Source organism: Parambassis ranga, chromosome 4 (assembly GCF_900634625.1).
Source record: "Parambassis ranga chromosome 4, fParRan2.1, whole genome shotgun sequence".
Lineage (NCBI taxonomy): Eukaryota > Metazoa > Chordata > Actinopteri > Ambassidae > Parambassis > Parambassis ranga.
Genome location: NC_041025.1, coordinates 6,337,454 through 6,364,763, shown reverse-complemented (window position 1 = coordinate 6,364,763; position 27,310 = coordinate 6,337,454). Strand labels below are relative to the sequence as shown.

At 43.7% G+C, this 27,310-nt stretch overlaps 1 protein-coding gene across 2 annotated transcripts in view; it reads left to right on the top strand.

The window, feature by feature from the left end:
• Positions 1-215: 215 nt before the first annotated feature.
• Positions 216-27,310, top strand: part of lnx1 (ligand of numb-protein X 1) — a 28,146-nt gene continuing 1,051 nt past the window's right edge. The window contains exons 1-10 of one of the 2 annotated variants that reach the window (XM_028404025.1): positions 216-475; positions 4,641-5,123; positions 18,128-18,375; positions 19,926-20,081; positions 21,966-22,174; positions 22,249-22,677; positions 23,782-23,916; positions 25,110-25,287; positions 26,312-26,558; positions 27,104-27,262. In XM_028404025.1, the coding sequence (XP_028259826.1) occupies positions 4,669-5,123; positions 18,128-18,375; positions 19,926-20,081; positions 21,966-22,174; positions 22,249-22,677; positions 23,782-23,916; positions 25,110-25,287; positions 26,312-26,558; positions 27,104-27,262 (2,216 nt within the window). In that variant the 5' untranslated portion in view covers positions 216-475; positions 4,641-4,668. Of the gene's footprint in view, positions 476-4,640; positions 5,124-18,127; positions 18,382-19,925; positions 20,082-21,965; positions 22,175-22,248; positions 22,678-23,781; positions 23,917-25,109; positions 25,288-26,311; positions 26,559-27,103; positions 27,263-27,310 lie in introns of both variants that reach the window. The other variant, XM_028404024.1, reaches the window with a different exon arrangement.

Sequence of the window (27,310 nt, the reverse complement as noted above, 5' to 3'; positions counted from 1 at the left end):
GCTGCTGTTGCATGACATTTCAGAATTAAAATATTTTTGTTGTTAGTCTTTTTAAAATAACCATCTGTATGATGTATATTTCATTTCCTACATCCAATTCAGCTTCTCCTGAACTCCCAAAGCAGGTTTGGGCAGTTCTCTTGTTTACCTTTCCCCTGACCCCGCCCCTCTGCTCTGCCACTTCCTGATCACCTTGTCCTGTTGGAGGTGAGCAGGTTCTTAGCTCACAGCGGACTTCTTCTCCCTGTGTTTGGTCGGAGAATTCCCCACAGACCAGCAGCAGGATAAAATTTCTCTACTCCAACACAGGCAGCCAATCAGCAGGCTGCATGACTGGGACAAAGTCCTCTTCACTGACTCATTTAACCCTCCTTTCCTCCACCTCCTCTCTGAATGGTTTAATGTTACACCCTCTGCGACTCTACCTGTCCAGGTGAACTGCAGAGTAGAAAGTGAGCTTCGCTAATGAAGTCATGTAAGTAAACTTTATTAGAAGCGTTTCTGTGATTAAGATTCTTCTGTCTGTTGTTAACATTCTTGCAGTGCTTGTTGCTGGTCTGTGCTATTTGCATGGAGGTTATTTCTACTGAATCACAGGTGGTTATCACCTGGCTTTACATGCTGGTGCAACACAGAGGATAACTATATGTTGTGTAGATTTCCTGTTACTTGTGTGTTTTTTTAATCTCCAGTACAATCTGTACTGACTCACTCAGGCGTTCTGATATTAGAGACACTTCACAGAGCTTCACATCTGCCTGCAGCTGTTCTCCCAGACTGAGGTGTCAGGTCGGGTTCAGGCTCGCTGCAGGGATTGCTATGAACTCAAAGCGGGGCCGGTGTACACAAACATACAGCCTGATACAGAGATTAGTGAAAGGGCACGGCCAGGCATACTACTATACTAATGCTGTTGCTTCACTTCCCATATGTTCATTCTAAATGGAATGAAACATTCACTAAAAAAACACTAAAGATATTGTTTTCTGGTAAAGTTATGTAATATAGAGTATTACATGTGTGTTATGAGCGTATCATTCAGGTTCCTTTTTTCGTACAATACATGTACAGTTTTGACTCATGATGGGACTATGGGCATCTCATAAATGTTTCCTTTTGCTTATTAATATAAAAATATATTATATAAAATAAAATATAATACATAAAAGTCTATTATAAAATGTTTGTCATTTGCAGAGAGGAAAAAAAAAAAAAACTGCTCACTGGAATTTTTCTTTGTTTCTGGGACATGTCTGAACACAGCAGATATGTTGGACACTCTGTGTTTGATTTAACAGAAAAACACTGCGTGCCTGTAACTACAGGCTGCCTCATGTTAATTTGTACTCAGGGTCCACGTTTATTGAGCTGCCTGGAACAGCAGCACTGATCTAGCATCAGCACGTTATCGTGATACTTTTTTAAGATTTTTTAATCACCTGATGATTAACTTAAAGGTTTATAAGAACCTCACAGCTCCCACTGTCTGAGTCTGGGCCTTTGTGAGTCAACCTTTGACTGAGTGTCTTCTTGACATGAATCACGGAGTAGTTTATGGTTTATGACAGTGTCGGGCCACACCTGCTGCAGGTTTGTGTCAGTTAAAGAAAGTGAGATTAATCTACAGATATATCGGTGTGAGGCAACACGAAATGTTTCAGTAATTATGTGCACATGCAGGCACTTGGCTGGTTTTGGCTGACTTGTCCTTTTCCTCTGAGGGTGTGTTTTTGTTTGATTGATGCAGATATGGTTTGATTTCTTTGGTAGAACATGGGGTGTGGATATATACATAGCAACATGCATGCTCAGTGTTAATGGTGAGAATGCTGATGCTGAAACAGCCAACTGGTCATTGGGTTGTTTTTCACTCTCAATCGTTTGGAAAAGGAGCTGACCGGGCAGAGCCTTGTGTCATTATTAACTCGTCAAGTTGCCCCTGATCACAGGAGGGAAACATGAGAGTTAATCAACAGTCCTTTGTGCATGAAATGTGCAATGTGTGAGGAAGAAGTTTAATATATATACATTAAAAAACTACTCTCCCTACTCTCAATAATTGAAGAGCATGAAGGACAGTCTATTGAGCTGAGGCTTGACCTGACTTCAAAGAAAACTCTTCATCCTCAGAGTGCTGTGCAACATAAACACTGCTTTTCCTTTACTTTGTGGTCAAATAGACAAAGAAACAGGAACACAATAAGAACTTTGTTCACCTTGATTGTAAGTGTAGAGTAGTGACGGTTCAGTGTATCGGCTCTCCTGCATTGTCTTGAGCAAAGTGGCCCTGATGCTCCGCAGGCACGGGTGTGTCCTCTGAATGAATGCGTACACGTGGGTGTGAGAGGCATGCGTGTATGTCTCTACATGTAGGTACATGTATTCACGAGTGGGAAAGCAGTGTTATTTGTGTGTTCTTCATTCCAGACACAGATTAGTACAGTAAATGGGTACCTGTTCAGCTGTATGGCTGCTGAAGATGTCATCCATGTTGTTTCAGACTACGTTCTTCTAATGCCTTCTGCTACAGTCATATGTAAATGTTGGACAAGCACACATTTGGTCTAATAATACGTACCACCGTTACATGCAGACCAAAGTTCATCAGAAGGACCTCATACCAATGGTAAAGCATAGGGGTGGAGATATTGCCCTGGGATTGATTGGAGAATAAATTCTGTTCAAAAGACTGTTCAAAAATGGTATGACCCAATCGATCCAAGAGGTTAATTTGGCTTTTCAACAGCATGTTGCTTTTAAGCACATCAGAAGAGAAGAAGGTTACAGGCTGACAGAGTTCTAGCCCAGATTTGAATCCTGTTAAAATGCAAAGGGAGGATTTGAAATAAGTACAAAACTCTTAGAGGAATTTTATAATGAAGAATAATGAAAAAACTTTTCAAGCACACATCAGAGACTCAAGGACAATTAACGCCTAGAGAAAGTTATTACTCTTTAAAGGGTGCACTTTTTTGATGTCAGATTATTGATTAATGGAGTTTTGTTAAATAAGTTAATTGTCCTTGTGGTGTTGTTTAAGAAGGCACTGTATCAAAGAGGATCACATTTTGGCTTGTCCAGATATGTAAACATAAATAAACAAACTAATTCTGTGGGGTGTCTTTTTTCTTACTTACATTGTTATTGTGGAGTTATCTTTTCTCTTTTAACACCAGAGTTTCCCCAAGAGAGAGCAAAAACAAGAAGATTATTTTGGAGATAGTATCAAACCACTTTCATTTTTCATTTTCTTTGAATGTTTTCTCTTTCTCTCTCCCTCTTTTTAACCTCCCTTTCCCTGTGTAGAGATGAAAGTGCTCTGCTCCATAGATTAGGCCAGACCGCAGGTGCCACAGTGTGTGATGAATCAGCCATGTCACAGCAAGTTCTCAGAGGGAAAGTTCATCTTTGTTAAGACTGCTCAGACTCTTCTTATTAGCCTTTCCCTCCCAGAAACGCGGAAGACACTGAGCTTTTTTTATGGCTGTCACAATGTGCCACGCTTCATGTTGATTATATAAAAACAACACCAGCTTGTTTGTCTTGACAGCTTGGTGGTTAGTTGTGTGCATTTGTACATGCTCTGGGACAGAGCTGAAATCATTACCATATTGGGAAGCAGTTAAAAGTCTATTGTTTTTTATGATTTCTAGAAGTACTGTATTTAGAACAAGAGTATAGGAATGTGTCCAGTTACAACAGAGCAAGTATTTGGGTTATAATTGTATTTTGGAGACACAAACACAAGTTTTGTTGTTGTTGGTATCTTTTTTAACAAGATCTAGTGTCTCATTAAGCAGCCAAGGCACAACAGTGGGTCCAGAAACACAGCAAGTAGAGCGCCAACAAGATGGCTGTTGCCAAGGTGACGTGTGCCTGACTGAGCCCATCTGTTTGTGTCCATGTGCTCGAGGAGCCTGCCTGTTTTGGATATGACGTGTACACTGGCACGCTCACAAATGTCGAGCATTATCTAAACCTGTGTAGCACTCCAAAAAAAAAAAAAAAAAAGTTGGCGTGTTTGAAATGATGTCACATCCCACTGTGGATTAACAGGGATGTGTGTTTGTCATGCAGCACACTGAGCAGAGAGCTGAGCTGCTGAGCTGAGTGTTATTGATGTTCCTGCATCCAGAGAAGAAATCTCACCAGTTTGATATCTCCTCTCTGTGCCAGTGGAGAAAATCAAACAAAGTGAGAGGAAGAAGTTTGGAGGGCTGCAAATGTTTGTGTGTGAGAAAAACACAAAATCCCAGGGCTTCTGCTCTGCCGCTCCTACACAGCCTGTTTTCCTGTATAATCACAGAGGGTGCTGTCTCCCACTGATGGAAAGTCACTCACTACATGTGCTTCAATACTTTGCTTAAAAACAATTTTAGGTACTCATACAAAATACTGCAGTTATCCTCACTACACTGTTTAATGTCCGGTTTTATGGAGTCTAACCTAATTTGAAACCTTCAGTAATTTCTCTCGAAGCTTTATTTACCCAACAAGATGTATCTGTCCCTTTGGAGGGTACTCAATCCCTAGTTGAAACAAATAGACTAAACCAGCAGTGACACTGTTAATCCTGTTACTGAAGAAGAAACTTTGACATGGTTTGCTGAATTTTAACACTGTATTTCGGTCACATACAGATCTCCTCTGCCACTGACCTCCTTCCAAATGAGCATCCAGGAGGACAGTACACAGCCTGAAGTTGCCACGGCGATGGCCGAAGCATCGGCTCCACCTCTCTCCCCATCAGACTATGGACTGTTGCCTCCATCACCTGCACTTTGCACGTCATGTGGCCACAGCCACCAGCTTGAGGAGAACCACGAATACATCTACCAGGAGGAGGTGGACGATGACCTCATATGTCACATCTGCCTGCAGCCGCTCATCAGGCCGCTGGACACGCCCTGCGGACATACCTACTGTAAGGAGTGTCTCACCAGCTTCCTGCTGGAAAGTGACTTCTGCCCTGTGTGCCGCATGCCCCTCATGCTGCAGAGCTGCAGGAAGCCCAGCCTGCTGGTGCACAAGCTGCTGGACAAGCTGACCGTGGCGTGCCCCTTTACTGACCACTGCACTGAAACCATGCCCCGCGGTGAAATGGAAGACCACATCAAGGGCAGGTAAGCTGGTAGTGATGAAAACAGCAGCAGTATTTCAGCTTGTGTTTCTCTTTCTCTCCTATCTGTCCTTGCTCCCTGTTAAAAACTACAATGACCTACAGTAAACACCCACTAAGTTTCCCGCCCTCCTCGGCCCGGCATCATTAACCCAAAGCTAGAGTCCCAAAGGGGAAAGTTCTTCTTCCAGCCAGGCTTTCATCTAAACTAGGCCCATCTCTGTTTATATATCATTAAAAGACACCACCTTAGTTCATCCCAGTCTGGGTCTATTTTCATTAACGCTCATTAACACTCCCCTAGCCCAAAGGCCACTGGGATAATTACTGCATCTCACTACACATCACACACAAGCACTAGAGTATTTCCTATTCATTTGCAGTTAAAAGTTAGAAACTTGAGTTACTTAAAACTCTTGGAAATGTTCTTCCTGCCCTCTCTTTCAGTCGTATTTCCCACCACATATATACTTAGATTCAATTGCATCTTCTCCTTTTCCTTCTGTCATTTTTTCCTAGTTTTTCCTTCACATGGTGTGAATGGTATAATGAGGTGTGGATCTCTGAGGCCAGCTCCCAGAAGGGTTCAGCTGCTCTCCAATAGTTAGTTATCTGAAGGGGTGAGAGGCCACAGGGATGACTCTACACACACTGTTCTAGGATATGAGAGAGATTTCAGTGAAATACAGTACCTGTTTCAATATTTCCACACGGTCCAGTGGCTGTGTGATGTTTCTTTGGTTGAACAGTGTTTTTTAAGAAGCTGGTTATCATCCTTTGTTGAGATTTGAGTGAAATACAACAGTCTTGATGTCTTAGTTGCGTGACTTAAACCTAATTCAGTCCTGTCTATGATCAAACCTAACTACGGTGAATCCAAATCAATGAGTTGTTCTAACAATGAAACAGCACATTTTGGTGCAAGTAAAATCAGTATTTCTCTGGCTATTGACACCCCAGAATCTGGCAGAGCATCAGGACGTACAATAACTGAGACAGCCACACCATCTGGACAGAGCTGATGTGAAACTAATCTAATCATTCATGACCTTTATTGGCCTTTGGACGGAGAAACAGCAATTCTGGACACATTCACTGCAATCAAGAAGAAAATCTTAACTCTGTGATCAGTGGTATTTCTTGCTGGTTTTCCAGCCTGTTGTTCTTTCCTTTTGCATTCACATGTAGTTACATTGAATGGCTCTCATGTTTTTGCATTACCTAATTTAGTTCCATGTGTATAATTTCCTGCTTTGGGCATGATGGTGCTTACTTCTTCCTTTGTGAAAACTACCTTGTTTTGAAGTACATTCCCTGAGCCACTGAGGAATTCTTCAAAGCTTGTGTAAATAGAAGATGGAAAAGAAACTCTGGTTGGCAGACTAATTTTATTCTGTATGTTTCACTGTGCCTGTTAGCTGTGGATGTGACCTTGCCTTCCGTGTGCATGTTTGTACGAGAAACACAGAGAGACTGAGAGCGGAAGAAAGAGAGGTCAGCTTCTTGAGAGACAGACATGATGGCAGGGAGGTGGTAAGCTAACCTGTTCTGGTATCTTTGTAATCTTTAAAGCAGATTTGGTTTCTGTGAAATACTTGTAAGCATGGTCTTTTATGGTTAAATATAGCTACAGCAATTGTCAAAAACTATTCTGTGAATTAAAGCAGCTGATCGGTTGATTTAACTCCAGTGGGTTCACATATGTTCATCATCGTCGGTAGCATCATCATCATCATCATCAAATAAATCATGAGCTTGCTCACTACACTTGTATTGCTACAGGCACCGTGGACAATAGAATACGAAAAGATGTTCCGACTAGACTGTAGAAATGGATGAATCCTCTTAATTGTTTGAAGCTCCAGCCGTCACCCCACTCAAAGTGTCCATAGTCTACCGGGGCTTCAGTGGCTACTTCAGGAACTGCAATCCCCCCCCCCCCCCCCCCCCCCCCTCTCTTGTAGAGCCTGATTTGGTAACATTTTATAAGGCAAAGAATATGATGGGTAGGACATAATCTATGTTTAATATTCTCATGCCATCTGGTCAATTCCAAAGCATCAATAACCTGCTGTTCTTTAATCATTTATGCACACATAAGTCCCTTGGTTCAAAGCCATGATCGTAAAGCCAGACTTGAAGAATATCCAAAAACTAGTAACAACACTTCATGACTTCATGCCACTATGAGGAATTGGCTGCTGTGAATGGGAAATGAAAACTAATAATGTTGCGAGTCTGTGTATATGTGTATGTTATGATGCTGTTTTTGCGAGTGAGAGTTAATGTGCTAGTGTATGAAATGACTCCTGTGGGGCAGACTGGCTTCTGTTCACAAACTGCATCCTGTCACAATCCAATTACTTTTCCATTTCCTGCGTGTCCCGTGGTCTTGTTGCTGTGCATACTATTCAAATACCTCAGGACAACTTATGCCTCAGTATGCACACATACATGAATTAACACAGCGATGCACACACACACAAGCAAATTCAGCCTGTAACTACTCTACCTCAATCCATGAAATATTTATTCAGACTGGGTATTTACACCAGTTAAGTGTCTTTCTTGAGGGCAGTAGACAGTTCAGCGGTATGAAAATTGGATAACAGTGGGGAAAATGATAAGAAGAAGAAAATATGGGAAAAGAGAAAAGATAAAAACACTGTAACTACAGAAAATTTTCAAAAACAGCAGCTGGAAAAAACGTTTGATAGTTAGATCTAATAAAAAAAAAGAGAATTCAAAGCCATAAGCCCTGTGTTGAATTAAGCGTAAATGTGTCACTCTGTATTTATAATCAAACCACACTTTTTTGTCAAAACTGGTTTTTGTCACAACCACCTAACACACTCCATCGACACACACCTCTCCCTCCTCTCCCCACCTAAGACTGCCTGCACAATCAATCAGAAGAGGTGGTGCTGACAGATGTGTTTAACCTTTGTTATTATGTATATCTATCTCCTTCTATGCTTCTCTCTCCTTGCATTATAAAACTGAATGAATTTAAAAATGAATGGCAGGCTGAATGAATGAATGAAGTGTTCTTTTGGACAACGGTTCAGTTAAAATCTATTCCAAATCCTCTCCTTTCCCCCCCTATCTTTCTCATTCATGTCACTCAGAATAACAAGCCTCTATCCCTGCAGAGAATATTGATTTGCCGGTGTGTTTTGGTCATGCTCTGTCTTTTTTTTTCTACACATGTAGGCAGATTCTTTTGAGCGATCAGACCAATCTGCTGCACTGGGAACAGTCCATTGTAGGAGGAGAGGGGTGAGAGTTTGGATAGCAACATATTCTCTCCCTCCCCTCTGTCCTCCCTTTCGTTGGTGACTATATGTGCAGGCAGGGGGGAGGTGAATGCAGATGTTGCAAGTGTGTGTATATGTGTCTGAGGGTGTACGTGTGTGTACACATGTGAACAGAGTACAGCCAATCAGAGCAGCACCAGGTACCTCTACCCCCTCTTGTCTCTTTTTTGGTCTGCTCCATCTCTTCCCCCCACCTCAGTGGTTTCTGCTGCAGTATAAGTCACAGCCTGCGCTGTTCTCCCTGTCATACACGCGCGCACACACACATGCACACACAGAGGGAGACAGACATGCACACACATGCATACGAGCGCAAATCCTCTTACAACTCGCCAGTGCCCAGAGCAGATTAAGGGGCTGCACATCTCAAATTGTATTCCAAATGTGCCACCTTTGCATGGGTCTTCTTCCTCTTCTTCTTGCACTTTCTCCTTTTCCTTCTGTGCCACAACAGGACTTCTCCTCTGCACCTGCTTCTGCTGCTTCTTCCTCCGCTCCGTCTTCAACCTCTGGCAACTGGCCCGTTTGCCTCTGCAGCTGAGATGACCAGGCAGCCAGCCTGAGGCAGAGGAAGAAACTCACACAGACAGGAGCAGAAAAGGGGGGCATCAGAGGGGGGGAAAGACAGGCTGAAAAGGTAGGAAGTGAAGGATTATTTCAGCTCTGAGAGCACCTCAGAACCTTTGGGGAAGGAAAGAAGGCAAGAGAGGAGGGGGTTCAGAACGGCCAGGTTCGGAGAATTGGAGGTGGAGGAGGAGGAGGAGGGGGAGGAGGGGGGAAAAGAAGAGAAGAAAGCTACAGTTCAAAGAGAAAAGAACGAGGGAGAAGAGAGGGGGGGAGAGAGAGGAAAAAGAGCTGACCATGAAGGCTCTGTTGCTGCTGGTTTTGCCCTGGCTCAGCCCGGCCAACTACACAGACAATTTGGGCAACCTGCACTTCCTCTATTCTGAACTGTGAGTACAACACTCAGCCTCCTTCTGCATCCAGCATCACCCTGTCTCCATCAATAGAGCATGCAGTCCAAATGTGTTTCTTTCACTTTTATCATTTATTTGTGTGTCCGTGCATTCACTTTGTATTTGCATAACTCACAATGTTGTGAAAATGACCGAACTATGTCTTCCTGATGCTTTGGTGACTGCTTGCTGTGGCTCTGTGTGTGCAGCAGAGCCAGCAGGTACACAGCTTTATGCTGTCCAGGACAGTTTGGATGCTACAGAGCAGCACTGCAGCATGGCATCTCTTCCTCTCCCTCTCTCTCTATCTCTCTCTCTCTCTCTCTCTCTTTAGCAGCATGTGTGTGACTGCTGTATTGATTGGAGCAAAATGTCAGCACGCATATGATCACAGTCATAGCCTTTGAACGCTGTGTATGTACGTTGAGTCAGGCTGAACATATGGATGGTTGTGGCTGCGGTGTGCTTGTTTGTTGTGGAAACGACTTTAACCTCAGCATTAAAAATTCATGGCTACTATCGGATGGCATCTGTCCAATATAGACTAAACAATTCTTTATGTACACACTATATTCATTATGGTCAATAAAAAGACAGTTACTAACTGAACTTCAGACATTCATGACATAAAAGCACACCTGTTGGTGCTCAGTCACACATTTAAATTTTATCCACGTAGCACATGTTATTGATACAGATGGAAGCACCACCATGGACACAGACTGGTCTCCTGGCTGTTTTGCCCTCAGATTCAATGATCTCACAATACTGATATGGTTTGTCCGGCCAAATATTAGGCATAAAAGGTATCATCAAAAAGCTGGGGGCTGAATAGTCATCAAAATCTTTTTACACTTTACATTATCTCCGGTCTTGGCTCCTGTTCCTCTGAACTGTGTTCAGTGCTGTGTATTGGCCCCCAGACTCTCTTTATGTGGGAGTTAATGTTGACTGCATTCAGTTGCTCCGTGTGAAGCCAGAGCTCTCTGATCCCTGAGCTGGGCTACTGCTCCTCTCTCCAGTCTGACGGAAATGTCCCTTTATACAGCATGAACACATGGAACAATGGAGCGCTTCACAAATCCCCTCATTTCATTGTACGTGCTCTCTCTCTCTCAGCTGAGTGGGGTTTTAGCTCCTGTAGAAGCCAAGAGCCCGTGTTGGGCGGCAGCAGTTGCCAAAGAGGACAGGAGTGAGAGGGAGGGAAAGAAAGCTGATAGAAGTGAATGGACTGAATAAGTTCAGAGAGGAGGTGTAGAAGAGATGAAATTCTCACAACTGAGCATATATAAGAAGAAGAGGAGGATGCAATGAGAATGGAAATGAAGTGGACTAGCAGTGCAACAGAGAGGAGAGGGGGGATGAGAGGAGACAGAAGAGTATAAGGTCACTTCCTGTGCCTGCCTCCCATCTGGACATATGTGTGGCTGCCTTGGCAATGGCATCTATCTCACCCAGTGTCTGGGCCCTTCAAATGAGAGCTAGTTTGTGAATAAATCCACCAGATTTGTCCCTGACACCCTCTAAAGTCTTCTAAGGGAGAAATATTGACAGTGTGTGTTGGAGGACGTCTCTGTGCTGGTGACAGTGAGGATTGTGCTGATTATGACATGACAGAAAGAGAAACCAGAAGCAGACAAACGTCGACGTGGTGTTTTTCTGCCTGGCTAGAGAGCAGTGGCACACCATTTGTCTTTATCCATACTGTTGACAGGAGCAGCCTCTAGCTCCTGTGTGATGACCGCCTCTGTTTTCCCCTGCTCCCTCTTTCCCCTCGCCTCTCTTTCTCCTGCGATGTCTTTCAATTTATGTGATTACTACAGTGAGTTCCTATTGCGTGGGAAAAATGAGAGTGGCTGTAATCTGTCTTACTCACACATCAGCATGTGTGCACAGGCTTATATACAGACTATCCTTGCTATACACTGGGTGAAGATGTGACTAACATTGCAAGGGGAGAGTGAATGTTTCTCTGTGATGAAATGCGTAATATGGTTAGTGCTATTGTCTTCTGTCAGCAGCAGCTAATACAAACACATCACCCAAACAGGACAAACTACATTGTGATATTACCTCCGAACACACACACACACATCATTAGACCTTGCTTATTCCCTCCCCCCCTTGCCCACATGGCCTCCCCTGGTAATCACAGTGCAGCACTGTTGAGCATAAATGATTAATCTTTGTTCATTTCTGGGCCTGGGCTGAGATGTCTTAAACACTATGATTAGCTTGGCTTCCGTCCTTTCAGCCCTCATCTAGGAGGTGTTTGATCACCATGAGCTGTGCGCACTTCCATTGCTGCGGACATCTTCAGCATGGACGCATCCTAACAGGATTAGCCACCAACCTGCCCGCCGCAAACTTGATGGATCTGAACCAAACCAGTCATTTGTTTATACTGGGTCCACTTCAAGTCAAAGGCAGTGCACCGTGCCTTGTTCTCTTTGACCTCATGTCTGCTCCAGGTGTGGGGCAGGCTTCACTAATTAGAGTGATTTGTTTGGATTAAATATTAATCCATGTTCTGTAGTCAGGCAGCTCCCCCTGTCTCATTGTATCTGACAAGCCTGAAATACAGTAAAGACCAGTGGGAGAGTGGTTGTAAGATAAAAATCAGGCTATACTGCTTCCTACCGTCCTGAACAGCTTACACAGCTTCCTATATGAGATAGCATTAACTCAGCTTTGCATGTGATTCTACAGCATGTAGGACATAATGAAGCTGTTCACAAACAAACATAGAAACATAGAAATCTCCTATTACACATGAAACATGTGCACCACACAACACCCCAAAACACACTCATTGGATGTTGTATAATTAAAGTGTGCACAATGCATGTGTAAATACCCCATCACAGAGGAACAGATGAAATATGTATGTATTCATTTATTCATGAAGAGAGGAGAGTAGCAGGTCAGAGTGTTTACTTAAGTAGAGCCTTCTTCTCAGATGTGTCACTGTTCAGGCAGAAAGACAGTATGCCAGCAAGGTGAGCGGGTATTAGTGTCAGCATGCAGAGGAGCTTTAAAAATGGGATGGAGTTTGGGATTTTTCACTAAACTTAAACATATATTTGTTTCCGCAATGCAGCACACTGTTTATATCTGTGCTGAATCATTTACATCAAGCGCCCTACTTTCTTAGCCATATCTCTAAGGATGAAAATGGACGTCTGTGTTAACCGCTGTCTTTGGCTGACTCGAAATCCGCCTGCTGTTCATGGGTTTTGAGGCTTGACGTGTTTAACATAGAATATTTTCTACAGCATTCTAATCTGTAGGAAAGGTTCCATATGAGTGCCCTGCAGAGCCGGCAGTCGACAGCCGGCAGAGTGGAACTGACAGCAGAGAGGAGTTAACCTCTCACGTCAGTGGTGCCCTGCTGAGTGCCAGGGCTTTGGGTTGAGTTGGCCAGTGCTGGCTGTGTGTCAGGCTGTTGTACCATGGCACGTGGAGGTACAGAAACCAGGACACTGCCAAAGGCTAGTGTGACATAGAGTGAGAAATATAGGCTAAAGGGTGCCAAGAACAATGTGGGACAGCGGCCTGGTGGGGATTCTCTATGATGATCATGCACTGTAGTGTAGAGGGGATTACAGTTTGAGTTGTCTACGCTTCAGTGTAAGAAATGTACATAAAGTATTTGACTGCAGGGCTGGAAAGCAGCCACTGATGAGGTGGACATACGTAAGGTGCATTACTAAACTGAGATTGAGTGCAGCCAGACGACAGAGAATAAATCAGCGCTAGTGCTTCCTCTGCTCTTCTACTATGTTGACAAAAGCAGTGTGAGATTGCGCTCTTGGATGAAACCAGACACTCACACAGTAAATGCTGCATAAATTTTTCTCCAACCTGATCATGGGGGTCAGGGCCCAACTGATGATCACACATATTGATTGGTCGAAAAAAACCATGAGTCAGAGATTAGGCTGTTTCTAACAGGCTGACTCGGCTGACACGGTGCTGGCTGGGAAGCTTCTTCTCCTCTGCGCTCGTAAACACTCAGATGCAATAAGCATGCCAAACCTGCTGAGCCACTGCTCGCTTCACAGGAGCACAATGTAAAGTTCAAAACAGAAAGACAGGATTTATCTGCTGCCGTAAACTCGCTTTTGTTTTCAGTATACATTCGTCTTCAGCGGTGGTGAGAAGTCACACCCAACAGAAGCTCACCTCCCACTTTAATTTAGCAGATCTGTCTTTGGAAACAAGCTGAGCCAAAGATTTCCTCCCACAGCAGACACTGTCCCCTCTAGCTGTGGCCTCGCCCCCTCCTCATGCAGCAGATGGGATTACCCCTCACAGCACGTGGATCCAATCAACACACCAGCGCATCCTCTGATTAACACTCCTCTAGTTCATCATTAACTGGATTACTCTGTCTGTCTTTATGTCGCTCTCTTCTCTCATGCTCTATGTATCTATCTATCATTCTGTCTATTCCCTCCCAATCAAACTTTACTTTATGTGCTTGGCATGTGGCCCAAGTGCGTGGTAAAGGGGTAATTGATATTCTAATCTAATTAAGGAAAAGATATTCAATTCAAGCCTTTATCAACATAAATTCAATTAATGGCCACCACCCATCCTCACGCTGCACCAGCATTATTGTTTGGCCACAGACACAGTTCTGTAGTGTTTAAGTTATGCTTTAATCTTAGCTTAAATCCAGACAGCTTTTTCTCCTTGAATCAGCGTTATTATATTTTTACACAAAACCAGGGTCCATACTGAACAACAGGACTGTTTTGTAGCATTGTTTACCATCTCTGACAGCAGAAAAGAGCACAGAGAGCATTCCTCGACGGAATATTTAGTAAGAAAAGCAGAAACAAATTCAGACTTTTTCTGATGACGTTCACTATAACACCGACTGTGTGTGTGAGTCCCCATGTTCATTAGTGCTCTAAGAATAAACTCTACAATCAACACAAGCTGTCACTTCTAAGCCTCTCTCACAGTCTTTGTCACACAAGGAAATCTTATGTTTATCTCACACATATTTTATTCCACACATTCTCTGTAAAACGTGCAGCCTTCCTGCAGGTTCACAGTGCAGCCGGAGATACTTTCCTTTTTTCCTGTCAGCTTCAGAAAGCTGGCTTCCAGAGTCAGAACTCATCAGGAACGAGTGTCTGCTCCTGCTGCCTCCACATTAATAAAGAAGTAGGCAGAAGAGAAACTAGGCAAAGTCAGTCAAAATGCAGGTCACACACAGGTCAGCCAGAGGCACAGACACACAGTGACTTTGTGAATAAGCAGTGATTTGGATTCCAAACCATTTGCATGATGACACTGTGTTTTTCATAGACTCAAAAAACAGACACAGAGTCTGAGCTCTGTATCTGACTGTCTGACCTGAAATTGTCACCTCAGCTGAGGTAATTTACACTGCATGCGGAGTGTGGCCCAACACGATTGTCCGTGGCAGTCAGGGAGCGGAGAGAGTATTTGGGTTAGGAAGGATAATCCACTCACCCCTAAAGAGGATTGGAGAATCTCATGGGCTTTGATGAGTTGTGAGCTGGTGTTTATTTCACATCACAAGAAGAGGGCTGTTTGTGTCATGGCCAGGGCTTTTCAGCACGACCACTGTGTCACAGAAAGCATCATGGGTAATTGTTATTGCAGCAGGGGAAGTGGAGGAAACAGGCTGAGGAGATAGGGAGAGTAAGAGAGCAGCAGAAGATGAGTGCTAAAGATGTTTTGGTGTCTTCGGTCTTTATCTCTCTACAGATCCCTGGGTTTAGAGAGATGATGTGATAACTGAGGCTGACTGGGACAAGGAAACTGCAGTGCTAATGAGCCCCCTCTAAGCTCAGTGATCATCCGCTAAAAAATGGCGCTTTAGAAGAGCTTTGCATAAGCACTCAAAGTCCCATCATTATAAACAAAAGGATGTTTGTTTATATGAGAAATACAAGAAGAATAGTAATGAGGAGGGGGAAGAGGACATCACCTCAGACCTAATTGGCTCACTTTGCATCGGATACTCCTGGACCACCCTGGTGAGAGGGACAGTGGCTTTCTGTCATGCTTCCCTGCTTTAACCTCACCCATGCAAAGCCGGCCTCAACATTCAACCACTCAGACATTAAAACTCTAAGCAGCTGAGATATGGCTCTGGTTTTGAGGCAACATTTATCCCCCTGGAGAAGGAGGGATTTTAATTAACGGGAGACAAAGCCTTTAATAAACCAGTCGCACACTAAACAATCACTGTGCTGCTGCCTCACAGTCTGTGCTGTTATGGCCTCCATGTTTCTAGGACTTATCAAACACCATGACTTTTATTCCCTGTAGTGCAACAGCTCTAAATATATTTTTCTGTGTTTTCTATCATCGTTATCTGAGCTCTTGTATAAGAAATGAAGTCCTTAAGATCTTTTACATTCAGGCAGTGGCTCACACACAAACACACACTGTGTATGTAGTGTGCATTCATTAATACTTGGACAGACATTTTTCTAAGATTTGGGTGGTCTGTAAAAATGTAAGTGTAATGTGTAAGTGAATGAACCTGTATGCAGAGGTATTAGCCCTTCTCCAGTGACTGACTGTGGGTTTCCATTTTCCACTACCCATGGTGAAACAGGGGAATGTCTTCAGTTCCATATAGTCAGCAGTGTTTGTGTGTGTGTGTGCGTGCCCATGTATGCATGTGTAAGAGTAAGTATTTGTTGCAGTTAGAACAACAATACAAATCTTTGTTAGCAATATGCCTAAAAAAATATAAAAATAACAAATGCATGTCCTTAATGACCCCCCCCCCCCCTTTTTTTCTGGTGCACCTCCATCTCTAACTTCTGTAACTCATTGCAATCTCTAGCACAAAGTCCATCCGACTTCTCACATTGTTTATGCCTTGAGTTTTATGACACCGAAGTAGATTATAAACAGCAAGCTTGTCTGCTGGCGAAAAACAACCTACATACAGGTGCTAATGTCAATGTATAAAAGGAGATGGTATATTTTAAACTGTTTATTTCATCAAAAATCTAATTTCCAATGCTTTGCTGTCTTTGTTGCACTTTGCCCTTGGCTCCATGCATGCAGATGTTGTTTTCGGGAGCTCAATATAGACACCACTCTGATTCTGATGTTTTTATGTTGCATTCAGCTTTCATTCTTTTAATTGACAGTGAGTGACATGGTGGAAGCTTCTACCCCTCTAGACAGAAGTGCTCCTATGTCCTCTGTTGTTGATTGAAATATTGCCCTGTTCAACCACTTCACTCACTTAAGTGGTATGTTGCTGCATGGACATGCTTGATTGCATTCAATTTACTAACTGAATGAACAGGAATAACTCACAGTGGCACTGCCCACACACAGGTGCACATGCAGTGTATGGCTGTGTTATATCACAGAGATCAATAGGTACTTCAGCTTTGTGTAATGTACAGACTGGCTACAAGTGAGATGTAGAACCTACTTCAGGATGAAATGATTTTCCTTGTGAAATAGGGACAGAGTGCATGACCCACTCAGACAGCAGCTGTTATTGAGACAAAATGCTGCTCCTGATGAAGCCATGCCCTGAGGGGGCAGCCTGGACCTAAATGGCTCACCAGTATGTAATCTTGTTTTTGCAATGATACCCACCATTTTACCTTGCTTTCACCTCTTGTACACCATGTAAGACCTCATAGCACAGAGGATAGTATGCTACTCCTCTTTGTTTTTCTGAGCTACTGTTGAAGCAGACCCTGGGTTTGATCCAGCTCATTAAAACCCAGTTAATGTTTGTGCTGATGGCTCCACAGAGACAGCCAGAGAGACAGCGCAGAGTTATTTCTGCCTCTGATGAAACGTCAGCTCAAAGGCTTTATGGCTTTCAGAAAATTCTCCAACAATACGATACCCGTCTGTATAGGGATATTCTTAATTTACACGCAAACATTCACAGTTTTTATATTGTCAGTGTGAAAAGCCTTTTATGGCATGTAGCATATTAAGTGTCTCTGTGTCAGTGTAGTGTAACAGATTCTGGAAATGCCTTGTGGTTGCGCTGTTGTTGACATTGAGAAGGCATCTGGAACCCTGGAATTTTTTTTTTCGAGAAAAACAACATTCAAAGAAACAAAAGTTTTTTTATTCAGATGTTGTGTCAGTTACCCACACTCTCTCTCCTCACTCACGGGTGTTTTCTCACATTTGTATTCAATCATTTGTCAGTGATGCTCGTACCCACTGCCAGAGGGAAAACCCACCCTACATGTGATTACAGACACTGTCACAGCGAGGGTGTGCAAGCAGCTGAAACAAATATGACATTTCTGGTGCATTCCCTGAGAGACAGTGCATGTGAGATACCAGGAAATGTATTCACCCCCCCCCCTCCCCCTGTTACTGTGTTTTTATTATACAGGCTGTGTGGTACCTTAGAGAGGTGCTGTTTGAGTGTTAAGGTCAGATAAGCAGGCTTTGTGTGAGGCAGTCTCTGAGCAGGAGACAGCGGTCAGTGTGCAGGAAGCCCCGGGCTGGAAGGAGATGCAGAAATCTGCTCACATTATTCTTTAGAACTTGACCTTTTCAGTTGATGTTTACATAAATTTGTTGACTTTCACTGACTGCTTCAACATTTAGCTCATTACAGAATGTGAGATGCTACAACACATCATCAGTGTCACCACTTCATCAACACATCCAGTATTAATTGCTGCTGTGGTGTAAGTTTAAGACTGACCTTTTGTTTTTGTTTTTTCTTTGCATGCACACAGGTGTAAAGGCGCCTCACACTATGGGCTCTCAGCAGACCGGAAACGGCGCTCGCAGGAGGGCGAATGCACCGACAGCACATCAGAACTCACCATTGCCACACTGCCCAATGACGGCCCGACCTCTGCCGCCGTGGCACTCCTGTCAGATGAACCAGGCCTGGTCAACCCCGCCTTTGACCCCAGCATGGAGGACAACAGTCAGTCAGGCAGCACAACCAGCCTTGCTGCTCGCAGCAGCACCAAGAAGAGTGAGTGTGAGTGGATGTTTGTGTGTGGTCATGTTTAGTCCTGCATGACATTAGAGAGAGCCAGAAGGAAAATCAATAGAAAACTCTGATGTCACAGTTACATCATCTCCCGGTGAAAACCAGACAGCTGACAGTGATTCGAACATACGGTTACACCTGCAGTCTCAAAACGGATAAACTAGCTGTTTATTTAACCTCAAGTACAGTCTTTGTTCGGCCTAATGTTCCCTGATAGAAATCCTATTAACCAATTAGCTCTCCTGCCTTGTTTTTTCACCAATCCATAAAATCTCTCTTTGTGGAAAACAGTAGAGGAGCAGAGAGAGAGCGAGAGAGAGAGAGAGAATGTCACAGAGAGGGCAGGGACATTATGCAGTGAAGGAGAAATGGAAGGAGAGGTAGGTTAAATATAGCTGCTGCAAGTCTGTGTTAATGTCCAATGACGTGATCAGAGCGCTCCTCATTTTTCCCACCTGTGAAACCAGGAAGCAGTCATCAGAATTCCTCTCTGCTTTAAAGCAAGCGTGCAGGCTGTAGGGACACCAAATGACGCTGCACCAGCACTTTAGGCCGGGCCAGCTGAGCACCCACCACCACCACCACCACCATGAGCGCCACTACTGCTGAACAAGCTGTCAGCTCCAGAAGCGGCTGGCGCTTTTAAAGAATAATGTGGCTGTCAGGAGCCCTCGCATCTCTCTGAGCCCGCAGAGGGAGGGAGGGGCGCTGCAGAGGCTCATTGCCCCACGCTCGGTACAGCCTAGCTGGGGCTGCTGAACCCCCTACTGCAGCCTCGTGTAGCCTGAAAAGCAAAGAGAGTCTCTGTGGGAAAGTGACTTATGGACATGGTCACTGTCCACGGTGTGTTACATCACTCGTTGTAGTTACGCAACCATGTAGCTATACACAGCACAGATTGGGTTTATTAATTAAACAGCCACCAGTTGAAAACAGCTCCTCCAACCACAAGAAAGTGCATCATTTGAGCTTATTCAAAGTTTTCCAACAAATAAGATGTGGAAGACAAGGACAGCCTCAAGGCAAAAAGTGTTTGTGTGTGTCTCCTAATTCATTTCAGTGAGGCCACTTAAGGAGTTCCTATGAGAAGGATTGTTTGGAAGAAGCTGAACATAAAGGCCAACTGTCACTTTAAACGTGCAACAAAAATATGTGCACCTTCACACAAAAAAACATGTCATGAATCTAGACTGTGAAACATGAGTGTATGTATCCTGCCCATGTTGCTCCATTGTGATTTCTCCACTCTGAGTTCTACAAGGGAGAAGAATCAATTTTCCTGTCACACCTGAAAAATCAGATTTGAGTCGCTTTAGCCTGGTACCTTAGTCACTCTGCACACTGTCACTAGCAGGGGAAGCACCATACAAGTATTTCCTGTTTTCGATAACTACACTGTTGTTTTCCCATGCAGCTCTGAGGAGGCTTTTGATTGGCCGTGAGGGGCTCCTCACATCCTCACAGCTTCAGACATGTCTGGGCATGTTGAGAGGGAGGTAATCTATAAAAGTCCATATCTGTGTTCTTTGCAGTCAGAAATTTCGACCGATCTTCAGTGAGGAGCCGCTCCTTCAGGAGGTTGAACCGGGCCTTCAGTGTACTGCGGAGGACCAAGAGCGGCAACGCAGTCAGCAATGAAACATCTGAGGAAAGAGACAATGCCAGGAATTCCAGCGTGCCACAGGAAGGTATGGATTAAAGCCTTTTTTAAGGGTCCTTGAAGAGAGCTCAAGGTGTATGTGTGTTTTCAAACGTGTATAATTTTGATGTTCCCTCAACTGTGTGAGGAGGGTGACATGAGTGAAAGCCCACAGTGTAAGAGTAGCATATGTTTGATTAATAATTCAGATGCAGATTGCATAAGTCCACTGGTGCATCACTACAGACAGATCAAGAAGGAGAGCCTGAGGCACTCCGGATAGGAATGGCATGCTGGAGGTCACTGGAGATGAGGCTGATGACGTTCTTCATTCATTCTCCACCTCCTGTTGTTCTCTTCTGTCTCATCCTCCTCCTCCTCCTCTCAGTCTTCTCCCTCTTCATCTCCCTCTCCACAGGCCCTACAGTACCTCCCCTCCTACTTACGTTCAGGTTTCCAACAACTTGATGGAGTGCTCCAAGGGAGAGCAATGTTCTTGACATGGCAGATCCAATAAGATGTTATGCAGTAAGGAAAACGTGCTCTAGTGATATTTAATGTAATAACCACAGCCCGACCGCTGTGATACTGTGATAGTAAACTGGAGGAAAGATGCTCAACCATAACACAACAGAGTGTAATGTTGAAGCAGAAATGCAGCGTGATGGGAGGAGGAGGAACATTGTATTGCGTAAGAATGAAGGATGACGAACGATCTGGGACTAGATTATTCTCTGAGGCCATCACGGAGGAGGCAGAGAGAATAGATTAAATATTCATTGCCTGCCACTGGAGAGACAAAGATAGACAGAGAGGATAGAAGAAGTGAAGTACAGATAGATCCTAACAAACATGGAAGTGGATTCAAAAACAATGGAAATAAAAAAACTAATAATTATAGTGTCCCTATGGATGGAGGAGAGAGTAGAAGAATAAATGGACGAAGTTAGACAGAGGTTGGAAGGGCGTGTGATGGTGAGAGAGAGAAGGGTTACATAATAGGTGCAAGTCCCTGTTAATGTGCTCTCCACCCTTGAAGCAATCTGCTGTGATAAAGACAAAATATTGACTTTGGAATGGAGAAAGTGCTGCGCTGAGTAGACTGAACGAGACGCAGAGGGAGCAAGTCTGCCGAGAGAGGAAGAAGAGGAGAAAGAGGCATTCTTCATAACCAAAGGAAAAGAAATAAGAGGAGAAATACATCTTCTCTGTCAGTTATTGGATACAGCTGCTGGCCAAAATAGTCACAAAAGCTCCCCACCCATTTCCACATGGTCCAGTTCAAGATGTGTCATTCTGCAGCGAAATGGAATTCAACACTGGGCATGAGGGGAGGGGAGCTTGTAGAGGCCAATGAAATACAGGAAAGTGAATGATTCATGCTTCAGAATGAGACAATCAAACATACTGGTTAAGCTGATCCAGGTCTCTAAGTGAAGACAAATCTGCTATAAAAACTAAATTTTTTGCTTAACCTGAAACTAGAAGATACAGGCCTGTTGCCTGTTGTTGTTTAACATTTTCACACTTCATTGGTTTGATTATGTGCAAAGCTTGTGTGTATTCTAACTTTTTCTTGCTTCCCCGCCCTGGTAATAACTCTGGAAATTTGAAATTGAGGGTTTTCCCAAGCATACTTGCTACAGATGTATGTGACTAATGATACAAACATCGCGCAGGATAATCAGCCAAGTAAATTTTCCCTCTTGGCTTGTACAAGTTTGTTTTAGTAACCTGAGGGAGTAGAGACAGCTGGTTCCACTGCTGAACCTCTCCACCATGGTCTACCACTCACTCCCTCGATGTGACTCTCATTCCCTTCACAGCGCACTCTCTCTCTCTCTTTCCCCCACTTCCTCTCTTGTTTTGTTTGGCTGTCTCTCAGACTTGTACAGTAGAACTAAACTCAGCCTTTTTCCTCTTTCTCTTCCAGTCCTGGCCCTTCCTCAGCTTCATCACCTGATCCCTGATGGTGAAGTTACCAGTATCAAGATTACACGGATGGATGCTTCTGACCCGCTGGCCATCAGCATTGTTGGCGGCAATGAGACCCCCTTAGTTCGTATCCTCATCCAGGATATCTACAGAGAGGGTGTGATTGCTCGGGATGGACGCCTGCTGCCCGGGGACATGATCCTAAAGGTACAAAGAGTTTCACAAACAGCTACATCAAAAGCATGAGACCCATTTTTGAAGTTCTTCTGTTTTCCTCTCAGGTAAATGGCATTGACATTAGCAATGTGCCGCACTGTTTTGCTGTGGCAACCCTCAAACAGCCCTGCCAACTCCTGAGGCTAACTGTGCTCAGAGAACAGCGTCATCGCTACCGCTCGCATTCACATGGCCACCCACACAGCCACGGGCACGGCCACGATGTTGCCGGGGGACACCTGTCTCATGGCCTGCCCCACCATCCCCTGAGAGACGACAGCATCCATGTGGTCCTGAATAAAAGCACTCCAGAGGAGCAGCTGGGCATCAAGCTAGTGCGACGACCGGAAGAGCATGGAGTTTACATCTTTCACCTGCTGGAGGGCGGGTTGGCAGCACGTGATGGACAGTTATGTGTTGGTGACCGAGTGCTGGCCATTAACGGGCACGATCTGCGTTATGGAGCACCAGAACACGCTGCTCTGCTTATTCAGGTCAGTCAGCACTGGCTGAGGGGAAGACAGCAGGCATCAGCATTATGCAGAACGTTCACAGTTGTGACAAATTTGTCCACATGTTGTTACAGACCATAAACAACTGTGTTCTGTTCTTACACCAGTCCCTGAGGTATTAAAGATAATTGTGGTGATTCAGGCTAATTGTGTTGTGCTGTGCTGTTGTGTCTGTGCTCACTGCAGTTAATAATATTTAATTGTGGTGACTCCCTGATGGACCAGGCCATGGGGCTGCCTCTGGTTCCTGGCTGATGCCATTCAGTGATGGAGTGTTTTTGGTTAATGGTGGTTAATTGCAGTGTGTTTGCAGCTGACTGTGTAGGGTCTCTGGCCTTATAGTTCCTTTCTGAGCAGTCTGACTGGCTCTTCTGGGTCTCTGTGGAGCCAAGATGGCCTCTCAGTGCAGGCACTTTCTGTCAGAGATTAAGAACTGGCAGGGAAGAAATTAAATTAGTCCAATTAAAGCAATAATGGGCAGGACTGGCTAATTTAGGACTCAGCTCTGTGCAAGAGAGACCGGCAGAAATCTCTAAGGAATGATTGAACAGGGAGAGCGATGCAGCCATGCAGTCTGTGTGGCTATAAGACCACTAACACAGATGTGTGAATGAGTGGAGCATAGTGGAATGAGATTTTGCTCAAAAGCTGTTGGTTAGGAATGTTCAGGTGTGATTACGGCCTGTAGTAACAGCAGAGGGAATATGAATATTATTATATAATATATTATAATATATATATATATTATATATATATAATATTATAATATTATGAATATTCTTCTCTTGCTTTTACTTTTTAGAATTCATTTTTTAAATTTAATTGTTTGCACATCTCCTAGTTGTTTCTGCGTATCAAATCATTTGGTGCTAGTTCCACAGAAATCGAAACTTTCTCTTTGGATTTCTGTAACATTTTGCTGAGTTAAGCTAAGGTAACCAGTTGCTTCTTGTTGCAACATATTTGGCAGACAGGAAAGTGAGATTGATCCATTCCTTAAAGCCAGAAAGTAATTAAAGCTTTCAAAACTATTGCTGTAGTTGTCATTTGAAATTTGTGTCAACAACGTTTTGTGTTTGTCTTCAGGCAAGCGAAGAGGGTGTCCATTTCATAGTGTCTCGTCAGATCTGCTTGCCCACCCCAGACATCTTACAAGAGGCTCCATGGGGCATGGATGGTCCCCCACCATATTCTCCTGTGGATATAGAGCAAACATTGCTGGTGAGCCGCACATACAGACACATCTACACAAGACACATCTACACAAGACACACAACCAGTGGTGAGACACAGAGAGGAGCTTTATTCCCCCATGATAAATATTCCCTTTCAGGTGCAAATGATCCATGGAGGTATTATTCTCCCATCAAAGCTGAGCATGTTGTTGAAGCAGTACAGCGGGAGGTCTTCTTCTCTCAGAATTTTTGCATGCACATCAACAACCCCGAAGGATTTAGTTTTCCTCCACCACCTGTACCCAAAAGATTTTAACCAGTTCCTTACTGAACAAGGTGTTTACTTTTGCTCTGATATGGGAATGAACATAGCATCATAACTTCAAATTAATTAAAAGCCACCTTACAGCAGTGCACACACGTACATTATATAGGTTAATGTGGAGGAAGGCAGTGAATGTGGACACCTTTCACACAGCTAGAATCGCTGCTGTGACCTGAGGTCAGTAATGTGACTGCCAGTCATCTCCTGCTCTTAGCACAGCAGAAAAGTGTGAATGCAGCACATTAGCGAGGCTGCACAAGCTACATCCCATCAGCCTCAGTGTGTCCATGTGTTATTCATTACCAGACGCTCCCTCATCTGACTCACAGACACACTTACCATAAATAAAATCTCACACACAACCTCGTTCACCACGCAAAATGGTGCATCATGATGCCTTTGAATAAATCAGTTTTTTTCTGTATTGAACATGCACTCAGAGGTGGCACTTGAGCTTCCTGATGTCCTACTTTAATAACCTCCATATATTATACATTACCAGTTATGCTAATGAGGTCATTCATCAATTAGCTATAAACTGTGTCTGTGTTATTGGCCTTGTGTTCCCATAGCTCAGCATGGGTGGCATTCATGTGACTTATCATTATCGCAAGTCTCAGAAAAAACAGTCCTTATTATTTTGCCAATGTGCTGCTCAAAATCTAATTAGATTATGTATTCTATAGTAGGTGCCCTTGGTGTAAGTTCATATCATTGTTCATTGTGTTTATAACTTTATAAGATGGCATCAGTAATTAATGTGTTTTGTGTCTGACACCATGGCGCTGGGACATAAAAACATGACTCGGGGGAGCAAAAAAACAGCCCTGTTATTTTTAAAATTAGGCACTTCTATCTATTATTAATGGCCTCCGCAACAATTACTCTCTCTCTCTCCTTCTCTCCTTCTAAAGGACTCTTGTCAGAAGCCTGCATGCTATGAGAAGACAGTTTCTCTAACTAAGGAGCCCTATGACTCCCTGGGTATGACTGTAGCCGGTGGCATGTCCAGCCGAGGGTGGGACCTTCCCATCTATGTCACGAATGTGGACCCTGATGGAGTGGTGGGACAGGAGGGCTCCATTCGCAAAGGTAAAATGATGTCCAGTCATGTATCATAATATTACTCATATCTTTTATTACAATGCATGAAATGTTTATTGCCTTTGTGCAAAATGAATACTCATTTAGTGGACTGAGTGCTAGTTATGTATTGTTAGTGTTGTTCAAAGCACCTCATGGCAGACAGACTGTTACAGATTTGGCTTTGGTGATGAATACTTTGTATTAACAGACGAGGTGATTGATGAACACTTAAGACTTATTTATTTAATTTGTTTCATTTATTCAACAAACAAAATAAATGTGGTGCTGCTATGGTTCAGTGATCTGCAAATTGCCTCTAACACACAACCAAAAACACAAACATTAGCATTAGCAATCAGAACTTATTGTGTCCAATTATTTTGTTATGTAAAATCTGTCAGGTCTGAAACAGCAAACATGAAGAGGCACACACACATGTGAGTGTTAGCAGCAGTGGAGTGGGAGATTTTTACCCCAACTGCTGATTCCAGCATATCCATCTTAAAACACAACCATATTAAGCCTGTCATTACACTCAATCCCCCCCGCCTGAAGCTCTCTTTATGAGAGGAATTAAGAGAAATGTCCTGATGGGGCATAACAGTATTTTAAAAACAGAAGTAAATTGAGTGTGTTGTCCTGTGTGTGGTTCAAGGTGCACATTACTGTATTCATATGGGACACAGCAGCAGCAGCTGTCTCTGTTTATGCGCTTATGAAACATGTTTGTGTATTGTAATGGAGTAGTAATTTGCATTTGCATATCCTCGCAGGGCAAACATGTCCTTTGAGTTGCTTACTAGCAAGCTGGACTGTGCTGTCTATTTATCTTTGCACCACTTTCATCACTGGAAGGCTTTTTAAAGCACAGGTGGTGCTTGGTTTCCATCCCTTTGTGTTCTTGCAGGCAGGCTGATGAATATTAAATAGGCAGATGATGAGTCCTGCCCTGTGAGGTCTTTTAAAAAGCTATTATCAAGGCAGCAACCCTGTGCAGAGGATGAGGTGTGCTGTCCACTTCTCCCTGCAGGTGACATATTGTTAAACGTGAACGGGGTGGATTTGACGGGGGTGACACGAAGTGAGGCAGTGGCCAACCTGAAGAACACCTCCTCTCCTGTGGTGCTCAAGGTCTTGGAGATGCGTCCTCCCGATGAAAGTCTCCAAGAGAGCACATTGCCGCCTTGTCTCACGCCATCACCCACAGATAGCACCAAGAGCCTGCTGCCCAATGACGACCACTCCCCACTGTGGGTGTCGTGGCTGCAGCTACCCAGGTGAGCACACTGGTGCACTCATTTACATTTTCATACCTTTTTTTCTGAACCCAGTATAATTTCCATCTACTCACACTGATACCTCTGACCTCTGACAGCTGGTGCCAACTAAAATTTTGACAAGGCCAGCTGGGATGAAAAAGCTCATTATACTTTGAAACTTTTCGGCCTAAATATTCACCACCACCATTATATTAGTAAAACTTCTGAGAACGATAAAGTTTTGCTCTGGCATAGGATATACATTTATTTTGTGTGCTGTCAGGAGAACAGAACAACTGCTGCTTCTGGTTTTATTCTAAAAAAAATTATTTCACTTGATAAATACTTGTACATACATACTTGAACTAAATATGGATTTAATGTGAAAAATGTAGACAAGACCTGACATTGTTTCAAATCTCTGGGAAGGAAATATCCCACATTCAATGATGGGCCGTTTTAGCAGTCTAACTGAGGCCCACATACTGTAGATATACAGTGTGTGTAATTTAAAGATGCAGTTGAGAGATTAGTGTGTTTAATCTCCCTCTTGGCTCATGCAGGCATCTTTACTGCTGCAAAGACATCGTCCTGCGGCGGAGCACTTCAGGCAGCCTGGGCTTCAGTATTGTGGGAGGTCAGGAGGAGGTCAACTGCAATCAATCTTTTTTTATCCGCTCCATCGTGGAGGGGACACCAGCCTACAATGATGGCAGGATAAGGTATACAGCCAGTGTATATCACTTACTGCTGCCCATGAGCACAATGTC